We start from the raw sequence: 18,191 nt of genomic DNA, 5'->3' as shown, positions 1-18,191 counted from the left end.
TGCTGGAGGAGCAAGGAGCACACAGACAACAGGTTGTAGTCCAGGGTCTTTACTGAAACAGGTAAACTGACCCATAAACAGTCCCAGCTAGGAGGGGACCTGGATGTCTGAGAGCAACGGGGAAATTGGCCCTGGTCAGGGTGAGGGTGTAGGCCTACCGTGCTTTCTGCGCTCCTTCTGGCTATCTCCTCGTTATAGGGTAACAGCCCACGTTTCCAAGCTTTTCGTGTATTCTCGCCTGTATGGCCTGCGACGTGGGTTCCTTTCTGCTCCCAGCCTTGTACGGCTTTACTGGTCCCTTCGGTTGTGGCAGGGCCTCCAGGCTTCTTAGGCCAAGGAATGTACAGTCCCTTGCGGACTGGTTCTCTGCTGGGGGATGTAGAATCCTTCCAGCCTCAGACACCAAAGTCTGGTAAAATGAAGTCTTTTCTCTGCCAAGACAGGCTCTCTTCGCCTCTTGTCTCTGGCTGGTGGCTCTCTCCTACTGCCACACTTCCTCTTAGGTGCAATCAACTTTCTGTCCCTGCTCCACTCTGGGACACGTCTCAGAGCTGAGACAGACTTTCCAGTTCTCTCTAACCCTGCCCCCAGCACCAGCTTTTATAGGGGCAGCCAGCTCCCCCTACTGGCCTGAGACAGGAGGCATTGCATGCTAATGTTCCCCTGACCAGAGAACCTCCCCCTTGCTCTCAGACACAGCTTTATTACACTTGTGGCATCCAGGTAGGGTGACACACATACAACTTTTTGAGAGGCAGGATAACAAAACCAACAATTTAGGTATTGTTTTTAGTTGATGACATTCACTGTGCAAAATAAATAATCTGTATTAAATGGGTAATTGTGAATGTGCTGATATTAATTATGTATAGTTTTTTGTTACATTTAAGTTAAAAGAATAGTTTTGAAACTTGGATTGTTTTTTAAATGTTTTTAATAACTATCTTGAACATATTAACTTACTTTTTTACTTAGTAATGGGCTTAATAAAAGCAAAATTATATTTGCTTACATAATAGACTGCAATATTTCAGCACTGCAATTCATTATGCCGGTCAGGGTAAGGGCAGGTGCAGACGAGTGCATTTTCGGTACGAGTGCGATCCGATGTTTTGTCTATGGGGCCGTGCACCTATCCGACTTTTTCCTCGGACAGAGCCTGTCCAAGGCAAGAATCGCAGCATGCCAGAGTTTGATCCGATCTTTGGATCGAACTCAGCCATGCTAGTCAGTGAGTTCGTGGAAAACATCGGACTGTACTTGGACAAGTGCTGTCCAATTTCCAACGACTGACAGAATGGAGAAGATGGAGAATTTGTTTTCTCTATCTTCTCCTCGTCCGAGAGAATTGGATCACACTTTGATCAAACTGTGATCAGAGTGTGATTTACATAATTGGGCAGATTTTCTCAGATGAGAGGATATATGCTCATCTGCACCTGCCCTAACACGGATATTCTAACAGGAATATGTACATGGTAGACCCATCTGTCATCAATTAGCTGCAATCCCAATCCTTTGGCACCCCACAATCACATTGTAAAGTATACAGAAGGGGCCCTTTTGGCTGTAAAACCACTTGGGTGCAGTGGCCACTGCGGGTCATTGCATCTAAGGGGGTTAAATGTCCAGAATAGGAGTTCTTGGCCATTACAGCTGCGTCTCACTTGTATACAACATACACTTGCCATGATGGGGCAAGTGCAGCTCCTGACCATGTGTCAATCACAGATAGTACGGTGTTCTGGGGGAACAGTCCACTCCCCAGTAAGCGCTGATGTGCACAGTTTTATTTATAGGAGATTGTATTTCTAATGCAACCTAACTGATATTAAAGTAAATTTTGCTCTCCATAAAATGAATCCTCACAAATTTAGCATGCTAAGCACATAGTTCAGTATCCAGTGCACAGCAGCTAATCAGTATGGGCTGTGCGGAGCCCTGTTACGTAATCCTGCCTTTGCTCTGTGATCGGGGAAGTTTTTCTCCCAGAGCCTTATTTCACTCCAACGTCTCCTCGTTTGACTTTTGTGTGCGTCAGTCTGAATCATGCTGACACAGTTTATCAATTCCCCTATTAGTCCTCTCATTATTCTTCCTTTTGTCTGTCTCTTCTAATTCCATCACTGTGACCTAATGATCCGGCTTATTTATCTCAGCCTGCTGAAATGATTCCATGTTCTGCCACTTATGTTGGGGAGCATTGATGGAAGCAAACTCTCCAGCTCTATTAAAAAAAAAAAATATGGATGTTTGGAGGAAGACACTTGTGAATCTAGGAATGATAGTGACAGATTTACAGTAGGTTATTGTTTACATTTTGGAATTTTCTGGACTAAAGGTGTCTCATATAAGGCTGGGTTGACATGAGCATTTTTCACTGACCATACAAGGGCGGACATATCATTGGTGCAACCTGTGTGGCCTCACAGGGACCCAAGAGATAACGGGGCCCATTTCTACCTCAAAATCAGGTGCAATTTTGCAATTTTAGGAGCTCTTGGGCTGCAAAGGGCCCATATATTGTTTTTGCACAGGGTCTCTTTTCTGTCTGTGTCTGCCAGTGTGTCCATTTATGGACTAGATAGATCGCTGGTCACCCGATCCCGAACTTACTGCCACCAGATCGGGGATTGCGGTCCTTATACAGACCGTGAAATACACTTGTGTGAACCCGGCCTTAGTGATTAATCCACTTCTACTCCCTCATCTTACACTGACATTGCATTTTAGTTGTAAATTAAGAATAAATCACACCCGAACACAGTCCAAGCAGACTAGACTGTTAGTGTTACCACTACAGGCAAAGAGGTAAAAATAAAGTAAAAAAAAGCTGTGAAGCTTTTTGCTGTGCCCACTACCTGAAGAGAGATATAGATCTGTCCAAACTTCCACTATGCAAAACCTACAAAAGACAAAAAATATATCTCATACCCTACCATCATTATATATAAATGTAAAGCAAAGTTGCATATGAAATATAGGGTACTTAGTGAACTATTTTTGATCAAAAAAAGTATACAAGCCGTCCCACCAGCGACAAGGTGACCCTAAATTGGGACGGTCCTACACTGTCTATATTAAAAACCTACTTAGGTGGTCTGATATTGGGACCCGGTTCTATTTGTCTACCCTTTTATATGCATTACTTCAACTTTGATATACAGTAAGGTTTTTAATATAGACAGTGTAGGACCGTCCAAATTTAGGGTCACCTTGTCGCTGGTGGGACGGCTTGTATACTTTTTTTGATCAAAAATAGTTCACTAAGTACCCTATATTTCATATGCAACTTTGCTTTACATTTATATATAATGATGGTAGGGTATGAGATATATTTTTTGTCTTTTGTAGGTTTTGCATCTTTTTGCTAGTGTGAACATGCTCCTATTTCTTGCATGTGCACCATCTTAGACCTCAGTTCACATTGCTTGTTTTTTTTTTTCAAACTTCCACTATGCAGACAAACATCACTCCCCACTTCCTGTAGCGACAAGGACTCATCCTCACTTCCTGTAACGAAAGTAAGACCCCCCACTTCCTGTAGAGACATAGACCCACTTTCCTCTAGAGACAAAGATATGCTCCAACTTCTTGTAACAAGACAAAGACCCCCACAGCTTGTCTAATTCATGACAAAGTGTGACATTCCCTCGTCCAGAAATCTCACTGCAGTCCCTGACTGTAATGAGATTTCTGGCTTAAGACGTTCCAAATTCATGAAAAAGCGTGCACCTCTTCATGAATCAGGAGCGTCTGTCTCCAGCACGCACCCTCATCAAGACCCATGTGAACAACGACGGTCTTGATGAATCAAGACCTTAGTGTATTCCTCAGATATCTAGAACTGCCCAACAGTTCACTAGATAAATGTGTTCTTTGTGTAGAGACAGTAAGGTGATAAAGTAGAAAAACTGTGAACAGTAACATAACATGAAGCTTATGGACTGCAATGCAAATACTCCAACAGGGCTTCCAACTATTATGGGTCATTAATAGTAACGGTGTTCTGAAATGGGCCTAGATTCGAGTGTCTGGGTGCGACTGAAACCCCTGTACCCACTAAAGTTACACACATGTCTATGAATTTTAATTAGCTAGTTGTCCTGCTTTTTTGGTGAATTTGTATTATCTTAAAGACCGGTCACTTGCTCAAAAATTGAGTTAAATAGTTTGCAAAAATTCCTGAGCTCCCTTGCTGCTGTGCTTTTTTTTCCACTTTGCGTTGCATTACTCTGTTGCTTAAATTTTCACACCTGTTTCTTCTGCAGCACACAATGTGAAATCTCTGCTTCCAGTTCAAGTAGGTGTTTCTGTGCAAGCTTCTCTCTGGGGGCGTGCATTTTCACCCCTCCTTCTCATATGCTGCCAATCACAGCTCGGCAGCAGATCTAGCAGTCTATCAGTCTCACACCTTGCCACGCTGTGATTGGCTGTCTCTGGGAGAGAGGTGTGAAAGCACACGCCTCTAGAGAAGACTGAAGAATCGCCCAGCTGGAGGGCAAAGCAGAGATTTCACATAGTGCACTCCAGAAGAAAAACAAATGGGAATACCTTTGCATTGGAGTAATGCAGCACATGAAGGAACAGAGAGGCAGAATCTGGGGAGCTCAGTGATTTTTGCAAGGTATTTAACTTATTTTTTTTTAAGAAGTGACAGGTCCTCTTTAAACTGGGTGTTTGTTTGTTTGTTTGTTTGTTTTCTTAAATACCATGCTTATACAGTAGTATAATGTGTATTTTTATGTTGATATTATGATTCTTGTGATTTTTAGTGGAATCTTGAAATCGCATGATTCATGAATCACATAATTTGTTAAAAATGCAACAACAGAACAAAACGCAGTTGTAAAATCAGGTACTAAGACATACCCATTTTAAAAACAGCCTAAAAATACTAGAAAATGGCTAAAATAGCTACATTAAAAAGATGCTATGTTGTAAAAAAATATAATAATCCCAACACCTCTGTGGCGCTATGTCAGATTATCTAGGTTTTCCAGCGTATAACACCTTTTCATGGTAACGACTTTATAGCTTCATACCCAGCAATTATTTTGCTATTTCGCCCCTTGCACTGCCTGCCAGTCCTGACTGGCCCGTACTCTATTACAGAGGATTCCTCAATCACAGATATCATTTCTGCTTCACTGCTCTTATCTTATTCATCCCGCAAGCAGAAAGCTCGGTAATGTGGGTTACAAACCAAACACTGGGAAGTGTCACGCAACCAAATGCAGCTCTTTGTAACCTGAGCAGCCTGTCACATCTGACAGAGACCGTGCCATTAAAGGATCACAGTGTGTAGGCCATGCCTAATGTAAAAATACATGCAAAATGCTTTGATTACATCGAGACTGCCAAATAAGAGGGCTTGAGAAGTAGATGAGTACTCTTACCCTGCCAAGATCTGTGAGGATTTTCATTTGTGAACGTCTCTTCTATGTTTATCTATCTATATTTTACCAAGTAGAAGCCCATGGCAAGTCTTGATTGTCGTATTATCTATCTGTATAACTTAAAGAGGTTATCCAGGACTTTTTTTTTTCACTATAAACTACATGCCTGTTGTACCCGGCACTGGCTCAGAGCGGTCACCGACCACTCCTGCTGGCGATTTAGCTGCTCCTCGTCAGGAGAGCAGCTCTTCTTCCAGGCTGCTCTGTCGACGGGGCGTGACTACTGCCTTCATGTTGTTTGACAGTAGTCTTAAGCAGCGGGGAGTGGGTTGTCAATCAGCATGACTTCGACAGTCACGCCCATTTAACAGAGCAGAAGAGAAGTCGCTGTTCTGTCGACAGTACGTCAGCAGAAGTCACTGAATTGCTCGCAGCAGCCATCTGTGACCGCTCTGTGCCGGCAGAGATTGGCACTGGGCACAAGAGGCAGGTAGGTAGCAACAACCTGCCTGTTAGTTCCATTGTAAAAAGAAAAACAGTCCCGGATAACCCCTTTAATACTACAGTGTTCATGTGCCCTAAGGGAATCTGTGCACCCCCTTTCTGTTGCATCATTTGGAGCATAAAGCCTTGGATCTGTGGTACAAATACCAGGGGCGCAGATTTATTTTCTATTGTTTATTTGCTTCCTAAATGCAAAGTTAAGAAATTTCCAAAATAGTCTCTATTAAAAAATGTTGTTTTTTTTTTTACTTTTGCTACTGTAATGTCTGTAACTCCTAGATAAATACATTTGCAAAATAGTTAGAAATCCATCAGAGCTCCTGAAGGCTTTGTGAACATCTACAGAAGCTGCATTAAGCTTGGTAAAAAAAAATGGTGGTAGCTAGATAGAAGATAGAAGTAGCTAAGGAGAAAATTAGACACCTGGCTGGAGCTGAGCCAAAAGGAAGACAGAGTTAAACTCGAAACGCGAGGAAGCAGAGAACTATACTGCCTCAGTACTCAGGCCGCGCACAGCTGCCTGAGCTGACCTTAAAAGGTCTTAGTTAATGACATTAAAGATACTTGTGGGCTACCTTACCAACCTGACATGGACCAATACAGAGGGAGCTGATTTTAATGGAAGGAACCAAAGCCCGGTATTGGAGAATAGACAGGTGAGTAACAGAATGAAGACTGCAGACTGAAACTCAGTGCAATTTTTAAAATAATTATATTAAATAATTTTTCCATGTCAAAGGTCTGCGTAGCCTTTAAAAGAAACCTGTCACTCGATTCATGCTACCAATCAATCAGAGACTGACTGCACAATTGCAGCCAGGTATGTTTTTCTCTGAAACGCGTAGTTTAAAGAGCCACCCGGGGATAAAAAGTGGAGATGAGACTAGTCCAATGCCTCCTGCTAGCTTGATCCCACAGTGCTCTAGTCGATTGACAGGCCACTGGCTATGTACACAAATGGGAGAGACCTGCCCCCAGCTAGCAAAGAAGCTGACCGGGGGCAGCGCCAGACTCTTCAGGTGTATCCCTATGCTCCCCAGATGGCTCTCCCAGGCTGCAGTCGTGTAGCCAGACTCTGATTCATGCTGCCTGTGGTTTGGGCAGCTTGGATTGAGTGATAAGTTCCCTTTATTTTCCCTCTTTTGTAAGCCGTTGCTATGAGTTCAGTTTTAGGTGGCCATCTACAAGTAGTGAATTTGTAATACATACTTGATTTGTATTGTTCACCATTTTGACATGTATCCAAATTTAGCCAACTAAATGAGGGTTTAAAGTAAAAATAATTACAATCACAAGCAAGAATTAGAATTAAAACTGAGAAATATATAAAAAAAAACATTAATTGCCAACCTGGTTTACTGCAACTACTCATTTTTATATGATCGCTATTGTGACACCAGATAGGAATAAAATATACCGTGGGACTATATTCCATGGATATTGGTGTTTCTAGACGATTCATATGTAAATAATTGTCATTTTACTGAATCTGTGCTCTATGGGCTCTGCCTGCCCTTGAAATATAAATTAGTCTGACACCACGAGCCTGGGTTTAAATCTTGTAAGTGATTCGGTGAGAGCACCAAAGAAGATTTCTAAAGAAAGGAAGAAAAAGCAAAGAAAAGTAATTTATGTAGTTTGCCTCCAGACTGTGAAAGTAGTGACAGTTTATTGTCTTATTGATTCTTGTGACTTTCTCCTCCAGGCATCTTCTCAAACTTTGCCGTCTGTGAGATGATATTCGTAAATGATTAATATTTTACTTTGTAAAACAACACAACTTGATATAGCAACATCAGGCCATCGATGGCTGCTGTGTGCTGTCCACATATCTCTAAAAAAAGATTTACAGGCTACAATATATATCTTTATAATACATTGATCTATCTCATATTTAAAGCGAACTTTTTTTTCTTGCTGTTCTTGTCCCCAACAAGTTAAAACATCTTAAGGTGAACATAACAATGTAATATGTCCATGAACTGTTACGATTCTCATTTTCTGTAGCCTATCATCCACTGTTCTTGAGTGGGCGGTTTCTCTTCACCAGCATTCTGCCACAACTATAGGTGCTAGAACTTTCTTTCTCTCACTTTCCAGTGTTATCCAATGACATACCTGCTCTGGCCTGAAAGCCTGCCTCTCTATTATGCCTTTATGCAGTTTGTCATTGACAGACAGGAGATCAAGAGCAGAGAGGCAAATAAAGAACCACCCCCATTTCCTGTGTATAGACAAAGACATGCATTCACTTTTTGTAATCCATTTCAGCATCTTTGCTACTAGAAATAAATTTCACTTGAAGTCAGAAAATGGAGAGTCAACTGACCCATCTCTTAACACAACCACATCTAATATTTCTCCTGTGTATCATCCAAACTCTGGAAATCCGTGAAAGCAATGTGCAAACTGTCAAGTTTCCACCACGCTGTGAGTGACAGCTCAGCCGCCCTATAGGATAGGATCGTGCTGAGCTGTCAGTATTGTGAGTGACAGCCCAATCTGAGGCGGGGCTTGCTGGGCTGTAGGTATTATGATTGACAGCTGTCCAATCTGGCCGGGCCTGCAGGGTCTTCCAGGTGTCACCCGTTCTGGGTGATTACCTGACTATTTAGTTGGCCGGCTATATCAGACCATGCCAGTTGTAGCTTTTACCTCAGTGGTGTGTTTGCTCTGTGTATTCTGATATTTTGATCTTTGTTGCCAGGCCTTGCATTTGCCTTTTTGCCTACTTGTTTGGATTACCCCTTTGCCGCTCTCTAACCTTAGTTATGAGACCCCGAACTTTGCCCCTGACTATCCATCCATTTCTATTATCCACTTCGTCTATGACGTACCCTCCTGGCATTTGACCTTGGACTCCTTGACTTCCCCGCCTCCCGACTTGCCAGTATGGAGTGACTCAGCGTCACAAAAACTAATTTCATAAGAAAAGCCTCCAACCTAGAATAACCCTGGTGCGACTTTTTTTTCATAAGAAGCTGCGAGCCTCAACTACTGTCTCCTTCCCTTTCTCTGTAGATTGTAGGTCCTCATGGGCACTGGCAGGGTCTTATCTTTCTCCCTGTATGAATCTGAGACATTTAGACATGTTCATTTTACTTTTCTACCTCATGTTATCTTATATATAGTTAGATTATATGTTATGTACTGTAAACCCTGTTTGCACTTTTTTCATGTGTATAGCCCCACAGAATTAATGTCTCGTTCAGGCAGGCTAATTTTTGCCTATTAAAGGGCTTGTCCAAAATTTAGAAACGGATAACCTATCTGATTCCTTATTATCATAAATATTCTGATCTCCAGAGGCTTGTTCGTTTGGTGTTTAGATAGTTTACGCCAACATAAAAATCATCTTTATTGGCAGCACATCGCCCTGTGTACATTGGGGGTGCGACAACATGATGATGTATGGAGCCAGATTGAAAAGATTAACTTTCATTCTGCTCCCATTGGTTTTTGTCATCCCATGTAAACAGGCCACTGAACAAGTGCAAATCAACCTGTATATATTTGATCGGCGCTCGTTAATGGTCCAAGATCAATGCATCTAAAAGGTCCTTTAACAAGCTTCAATTGACTGTATACAAGTTGGTCACACTTTTTTACAGCAAGAACTGCTCATCCTGTCCCCATACAACTTCATGTTAGCAGCACATCTCCTGTTTACTCCTGGCAATGCAAAACCGATAATGATTCTTGTGTTGACATCACCCAACGAACAAGTGATTTGCCCATTCGTTGGGTAATCATTGGCATGTTTATTCTGGCCCTAGCTCGGACTGGCCCACCGGGGAACAGGAGAATTCCCCGGTGGACCCCTATGCAAGAGTAAGAAATATACCCTCAACATGAACAGTAGTTGGTCAATACATTCATTCACTATGAACAGTCAAGAGCAGCATCTATTCATTCATTCATTCATTCAACAAACTACCTAATTATTGTTATATAGAAGCAGAAGTAAATTTGTGAAAGAGGGTAATATAATATTTGCATGAACCTGAACAGAGGGCCCCTCAAGTCAATGTTACTGGTGGCCCCTTGCCACCCCAATCCGACAGTGCACAGGCCCATAATCATGAATGAACGTGCCGATTATTGGCTCATCTAAATGGGTTTCCTGACAAACAGGCAACCCCTGCATGTGTCACAGGTGTATGACAGATATGACACATGCAGCCGCAGTGACACTTTCATCAATGCCGAGCACGCCGCAAATACTCGCCGAGCACCCGAGCGTGCTCACCGAAGGGGTTAACAATTCATACTCGCTCAACACTAGTTTAGAATAATGATCATTCGTCTAAAACTGAAAAGAAAGAAAAATGTTAATAATAACAAATCCCGAATTGTTGTCTCACCTCTTTGTGGCAACTACTAACTCTCACCTGCCGGGGTCAGACAATATGGATTCATACATTTGTGATGACAAGTGACTCACTGACCTTTCATGCCCGTATTCTCAACCCTTCCAACTACCAGAAGCCGCTCAACAATAAGTATTAGCTTAATCTGTGCTCGAGTTTTCAGTTATAAAGCATTTAATAGCAAAGGGAGAAGGAAGACCGCTGGACCCATTACACTCTTTTCATTCAGTAATACATTTCCCTGAGGCCACAGTCTAATTAGCTTTTGATGAGGCTTTCTTTCTTTGACTTTGCCCACTGGGATCTCGGCATTGCTCTTCCACAGAGACAAATGCTTCCGCGGTGTCTGTTTTGAATTTACTTCCCCGGGATGTATTATCTGTTTTTGTGTCATTGTGACTCACCATCCGCAGCTAACCAGATGTTGAATTAACCTGTTCACCATTTAAGATCCTCAAGTCATATTCATCTATGCTTGATGTTCCCATCTCAGGGATTACTATAATTTTGGGAGACATGCTATCAAAATTACTGCTGTCCAGCTTATTTGAAATTTATTTTCAGTTATTCCCAACTTTCTTCTACTTTTTTTTCCAGAACTTTTCTACTAAAACATAGCAAGTGTCAGTGATGGATTAACGACTGTAGATACTTTTAACATGGAAAAATGTATATATTTTTATGTATGTTAGCGGTTTAACATTTGACTAAGTTCCAATCAGCAATCTTCATTTCTAAATTAATTTTCAGATCTTTGATCTGCCGTTTACAGCCTGACTTGGGAGTGTCCCTCCCTGTAATATAGGCTGGATGTGAACTTGGTGTGTATCTTGTATGCTGCTGTTTTCACTTGCTTTCATGCATCAGCACAGCCCCAGAACTGCAGTTTTTTTCTTCTCTTTGTGCTTTTCTCATTTTCTATGGTCTTTTTTGTTCTCTGTTCTCCATAAAACTTAAAGGGAACTTGTCAGGTCCAAAAAACGTTATTAGCCTGCAGATATAGGGTTAATTTGCAAGTTAATAGTTAATGAAAGAGCCCAGACGTAGTACTGAAAGTGCCGCACCCGAGATAAAATAAACTTTATTTCTCCTGGGAGCAGCCGGCTTTCAGTCATGCCCTAGAGCAATTACAATGGCTGTAAGAACGCCTGGGTACTGACTGACAGCCGGCTTAGCAGTGTATAAGTACAGAGCCACCTGTCAGTCAGTGCCGGGGCGTGCTTACAGATGCTGCACTGAATGGTGACTTTGATTGCTCCGAGCACGCATGCATGACTGAAAGCCGGCTGCTGCCAGGAGAAATAAAGTTCATTTTCTCCGGGGAGCTGCATTTTCAGTACTGTGGCAAGGCTCCTTCATAACATTATTAACCTGCAGATTAACCTTATATCTGCGGGTTAATAATGTTTTTGGACCTGACAAGTTCCCTTTTAAGTTTTACGAAGAACAGAGAAAAAAAGATTACAGCGGCCAAGGAAGAATGGGGTACGCATGTCTCCTGTCCAACAATCAGTGATGGTCTCAATGGTAGGAATCACTCCCTACTTATCAGTTATTGCCTACCCAGTGGATTAGCAATAGCCTATTTAGGCTTAGGCTGCAATACTCCATCGAAGGACACTGTATTTTCTTTTTGTTTTTGTTTTTTTTATCACTGCATTGCAAACATCACAAAGTCAGTACTAATAATGAATTTGATTGGTGGGTCTAAAATTGGAGTTCCTCAGGGCTGAGTCTTGGTTTCTATCTCTATTGAACAGTAGAATTTTTGTTAGATTTTCATTCACATCTTCTCTTGCTTGCAATAGTTTTCTGAATTTTATTTCTCAGCATCAGAACACTACACATTGGATAGATTAGAGACGCTCGGAAATTAAATCCTACAATTACTTTCCATTTCTTGAGCTTTAGAAAAACCTTTAAACTCACAGCCTGATAATTGTGAGATTCATTTCTCATTTTAATGTATTAGTATAAACAGTATAAAACGTCTCAAGGTGCCGTGGTTCACGCACTGAAGTCAATCGTTCAGCGTACGGCAAAGGTCAGAGGTTTAATCCTAATTAATAACAGTGATACATTTTTTTTTTTTTACTCGTGATATTAAACAAAAATGAATAGATCATTACATGAAGGTTAGACTAGGGCTATTTGTTGTAAACTGTGTGATTTACAGCGGATGAAATAAGTATTGAACACGTCATCAATTTTCTAAGTAAATATATTTCTAAAGGTGTTATTAACATGAAATTCTCACCAGATGTCAGTGACAACCCATCCAATCCACACAGGCGAAGAAATCAAAGCATAGATGTCCATAAATTAAGTTATGTGTAATAATGAGAAATGACACAGGGAAAAAGTATTTAACGCACGGAGAGAGAGGTGCAAAAAAACATTGAAAGCAATGACACCAGTTGAAATATATCAGTAATTAGCAAGCCATGCTGCCACTTAGTGAAAAATATTATTAGCTGGTTCAACTGATGGCCTATAAAAAGGTGTCTCATTACCAAGATGTCACACAAGAAACATCTCATGATGGGTAAAACCAGTGAGCTGTCTCAAGATTAAGGCCGGCTCCAGGTTTTTCTGGGCCCCGGGCGAAAGAGTCTCAGTGGGCTCCTTTAACACATACTATAATTCATAATGTACAGATACGGCAGAGAAATATAGGTATAGTACAAGGTCGAAGATTGCACATACTTCTTACATTCCATGAGTGATATCTATTGTAAATTGTACAATAGCTCAGAAAGCGGCGAATCCTCACAGCGCACAGCGTGTGTCCCGGGGGGGGGAGGGGGGATTCAAAAGTTTTCATTTTAGACCAGATAGTATAGTCCTCTATACAGTATTATGGGTACCACATAGTCCTCCAGTATTATGGACCCCATATAATGCTCCATACAATACAATGGGCCCCATTTATTGCTTCATACAGTATGGGCCCCATATTCTGCTCCTTACAGTATGGGCCCCATATATTGCTCCATACAGTATGAGCCCCATATATTGCTCCATACATTATGGGCCCCATATATTGCTCCACACAGAAAGGGCCTCATATAATGCTCCATACAGAATGGCTCCATATAATGCTCCATACACAATGGGCCTCATATAATGCTCCATACAGAATGGGCCCCATATAATGCTCCATACAGTATTGGCCCCATATAATGCTCCATACAGAATGGGCCCCAAATATTGCTCCATACAGTATGGGCCCCATATATTGCTCCATACATTATAAAAAAAATCAAATACTCACCTCTCCTCGTTCCCCGCTGCTGCTGCAGTGCTCCAGACTCCTCAGCATTTTCCTGCTCTCTGCACTGTGACTGCTCAGCACAGAGGGCATGCTGTAATGACATCATCGTGCCCTCTGCCCTGAGACCTCACAGAGTCAGAAGATGCGGAAGGCATCAGAGCTGCGGTGCAACAGGGAGAGGTAAGTATTGCAAGTGTCGGGGCCCTAAGCAAGTTGGCACTGTGCTTCCCATGGGCCCTTAGAGTGCCGGTGTCCCCAATGGTGAGTGGGCCTCCCCACTTGCTCTGGGTCCTGGCACTTGCCCGGGTGCGCCGGGTGGTGACGCCGGCCCTGCTCAAGACTTTTGCAACCTTATTGTTGCAAAACATACTGATGGCATTGTTTACAGAATAAATTTCTAAACTACTGAAGACTCCAGTGACCACTGTTGGGGCCATAATCCGGAAATGGAAAGAACATTTTTTCACCATAAACCGGCCACGACCAGGTGCTCCACACAAAATTTCAGACAGAGGAGTGAAAAGAATTATCAGAATAGTTGTCCAAGAGAGAAGGACCACCCTTGGAAACATACCGAAAGACCTGGAATCAGCAGGTACAATTGTTTCAAAGAAATCAATAAGTAATGCATTCAGCCTCCATGGTCTGTATGCACGCTCACCACGGAAGACTCCATTTCTGGACAAAAAGCATGTTCAAGCGCATTTACAGTTTAATCAAAAACATTTATACAAGCCTGTGAAATACTGGGAGAATATAGTCTGGTCAGATGAGACCGAAATTGAACTCTTTGGATGCCATAATACACACCATTTTAAAACATCACATCAACAATGAAGTTTGGAGGTGGGAACATCATGGTGTGGGGCTGTTTTTCCGCATACGGCACTGACAGACTTCATAAAATTGAAAGAAGGATGAATATATTGAGACATTCTTGATAAAAATCTGCTTCAATCTACCAGGATGATGAGGATGAAATGAGGGTGGACATTTCAGCAAGACAATGATCACAAACACACAGCCAAAGAAGCTCTCAATTTGTTCAGAGAAAGAAAATAAAGTTGCTAGAATGGCCAAGCCAATCACCTGACATAAATGGAATAGAAAATTTATGGAAGGAACTAAAGCCCAGAATTCATAGAAGGAGCCCATAGGTTATGAACTGACCTGGCTTGGAGTAGTGGTATTGCAACCACTAGGGACAGCACTGGCAGATAGCGTAGTTAGGAATAGCCAGAGGTCGGTATTCGGGAGAAGCAGTATAGTTTGAAGGATAAGCGTGTTGCGTAGTCAGGAATTGCCCGAGGTCGGTACACGGGAGCAGCAGTATAGATTGAAGTATAAGCAGGCTGTGTAGTCAGGAATAGCCAGAGGTGGATACACGGGAGCAGCAGTATAGTCTTGGATGAAGCAGCAGGTGAAAGGAGAGCTTGACTAAAGGTTGGAAGCTCAATAATCTCGCAAGGAAGGAGGTGCCAGGCCAGGTTTATACATGGTGCTCAATCAGGAAATCACAGGGTGAAGCCAATCAGGAACAACACAGGGTGGAGTGACTTAGGAACAACACAGGTACTGGTATCTGGGTTAGCAAGGAACTGTCCAGTGAGCTGAATAGCTCAGAGGGAAGAGCTGCCGCCTGGTGCACAAGAGCTGCTGGGTTCGAGTCTTGACACCACAGGATCTTCAGGATTCGATGAGTGTTTGTGTGGAAGAATGGTCCAAAATCACACCGGAGCAATGCATGCGGCTAGTTTCTACATATAGGAGGTGTCTTGAAGCTTCATCACCAGTAAAGGCTTTTGTATGAAGTGTTAAATAAATTTCAGTAAGAGTGTTCAATACTTTTTACCTGTGTCATTTCTCATTATTACACATAACTTTATTTATGGACATCTATGTTTTGATTTCTTTGCCTCTGTGGATTGGATGGGTTGTTACCGACAACTGGTGACAATGTCATGTTAATAACTCCTTTAAAAATATATTTATGTAGAAGATTGGTGACATGTTGAATACTTATTCACCCGCTGGATATGTATTGTAATACACAGCGAGAGCATTCCTAGTTGTACTAACATTTTAATTAAAGGGTATATATACTTATGCAACAGTGTTGTTTATTGCACATAAAGGTAGTAGTACCCTTTTAACCCATTTCCTGTACCATAAATGACACATTTACACATACGTATGTTTCCTATACAAATGTATAATTTTTTATCTTCCTCAGGAATGTCTTCGACTGGATTGTGTACTTTCTACTTCTGGCTGTCATCCTCACACATATAGCGGATGTGGTTGTGCAGCACAATTCTGACCTACATGTTTCTCATGTGCGAGTCTTTGCAGTCACCATTGTCTTTCTCTGGCTGCGACTGATGAAGCATGCCAGAGCCATCCGGTAAGTAGTAGGATTAGTTTTTTGCATCCACCTGTCACTAGTCTATAAGTCAGCAGTGTATTAGTAGAAATACTTTTTACACTGAAATTGATATAATTAATACCTATTGACCAATTATAAAAGAGTCATATGATCATTGAGGTATCTGGACTCCGTCTATCCTGTTTTTTGGGGATTTCGACAGAATTTCCACTGGATTGCTAAGTATAAATCATTCAATGCAAGTGAATCAGGCCTTAAATAGATATTCTTATGTTGTGAAATTGGTATAGTTAGTTAGACAATAAGAAAATATGCAAGTTTGCAACTGACTTGATGTTTCTATCTGCTTTCATTCTCCCTCAGTGAGAGTTTTCATCTTACATAGTGTACAGCTCATTGCCAAGGAGATCGAGCACCAGAGCCTGGCCCAGTATGCTCAACATTCTAGGTTGAGGAGTTAACTCTGTCCATCCCTCTGATTTCTATTAGGCTGTTATCTGCCCACATCCCCCTTCCTCTTTGCTCCTGACTGGGCTGCTGTTACCAGTCTTGAAAAATCACCTACCTCTCCAGCATAGGCATTTTCCAGAGCAATTTTTCTAATCGTTGCTCACTTGATCAAAGGCCCCATTAACTGTATATTCAAATAAAATGATAACATGGTAGACTTCCAAACAATCACCGACAAAAAGTTAATGTGTCACTGTACCATAAGCTCGGCAGAAGGACAAAGCTACTGAACCTAATCTGTCACTCAAGGAGAAGTGCCCGCCCCCAGAAACAAGGACGTGAAAGAGACTGGAGAGATGTATGCTGTTTAAAGCACAACTTGAGAATAACTCTTAAAGGATTGGTTGCTTTGGACAATTTTTTTTGTTTGTTAGAAAGATCTCTCAACATTATGCTCATCATAGGATGACTAACTGAGGTCAGCAGTAATCCATGTGCATCTTGCAATAAGTGTTCAATTTCCCTGCAGCGCCTCCACAGGGAAAAATAAGAATGGCAAATTTGTCATTGAATTTAATAAGATGGCTATGAAATAAGATAGTGGGACAAGTTCTCCAGAGTGATCTTTGAAGTCATTGTCTAGCTAATGAATGAATGCCTTCAACTAAGGGCCCCCCTTCTCTAACTCAGAATTCACCAATAGAATATTTGGCTTTTGTTAACCATAAAACATGTTTAAATTAAAGGGGTTTTCCCACTAAAAAAGTTAATCAATAGATCTTGGAATAATAATAACTTCCACAATTGGATGTGATTAAATAAAATGTTTCTGTGCTGAGATAATCTTATAAATGTGCCCCTGCTGTGTACTGTGTAATGGCTGTGTCTGACTGTGCAGGAACATGGTCTGATCATACCACATCTCCTGGAAAGGGGAGGACACAAAAGAGTATACAGACAGGACAGCATGGGATCACAGCTGATTCTTTCTTTCAGATAAAACATTGCTTAAAAACAGGCAGTGAAATGTTTGACAAAAATAATCTTTTGCGATCCCGTGCTTTAATGTCTGTATACTCTTTTGCTTCCTCCCCTGCCCAGGAGATGTGGAATGATCAGACCATGTTCCTGCACGGTCAGACACAGCTATTACACAGCACACAGCAGGGGCACATGTATAAGATTATCTCAGCACAGGAACATTTTATTTAATCACATCCAATTGTGGAAGTTATTATTATTCCAAGATCTATTAATTAAAATCAAGTTTTGTTCATGGGAAAACCCCTTTAATCTGTCTTCACAAATGTCAGAGAAGGTCCACCGAGACATTCAATTTAGAGGATTCTTTGTGTCCTCTCCAGCATTCCAACTTCCAGATTGCTGGTGTGTGGTAAAGGGGTTGATTGACAGCTCAAGCCAGCAGCAATGTCACACAGCTGCTGTTATATTATTCAGTGCATCAGTGGATCTGAAGCTGGCCAGGATCAGGAGTTACCCGCACACTCCAGTGATCCCAGACGGCCGAAGCGCCGCACTTACAAGACCAGTAGGAAACAGTTTGTAAGCACTGCTCATTTGCCACCGTTTTTAGATGACAGCGATGGACAGTGCTCTTGGCAACGTGCAGTAAACAATAAAACAAAAGTAGGGCTGGTAGGAGAACAAGGACACATTTTAATAAGTGATTTTACAGAGTTGCTTGTTTTTTGTAAGCACTTAGCAAATATACTCATTTTAGAAGATGTGGATAACCCTGTAAAGGCACACCAGGAAATGCAAAGAAAATTACTTGGTATTAATTTTAC

The 18,191-nt window shown here is 41.7% G+C and overlaps 1 protein-coding gene across 2 annotated transcripts in view; it reads left to right on the top strand.

Moving 5' to 3' along the window:
• Positions 1-18,191, top strand: part of LOC141264516 (uncharacterized) — a 232,666-nt gene that overhangs the window by 136,108 nt on the left and 78,367 nt on the right. For both annotated transcript variants that reach the window (XM_073676796.1, XM_073676798.1), the window contains exon 14: positions 15,781-15,951. In XM_073676796.1, coding sequence (XP_073532897.1) covers positions 15,781-15,951 — 171 coding nt within the window. The remainder of the gene's footprint in view (positions 1-15,780; positions 15,952-18,191) is intronic.

The sequence above is a fragment of the Phyllobates terribilis genome, unplaced genomic scaffold, assembly GCF_046119375.1.
Source record: "Phyllobates terribilis strain yellow unplaced genomic scaffold, ASM4611937v1 Scaffold_4__5_contigs__length_816908805, whole genome shotgun sequence".
In the NCBI taxonomy this organism is placed as follows: domain Eukaryota; kingdom Metazoa; phylum Chordata; class Amphibia; order Anura; family Dendrobatidae; genus Phyllobates; species Phyllobates terribilis.
This window is presented reverse-complemented; position numbering and strand designations above follow the sequence as displayed.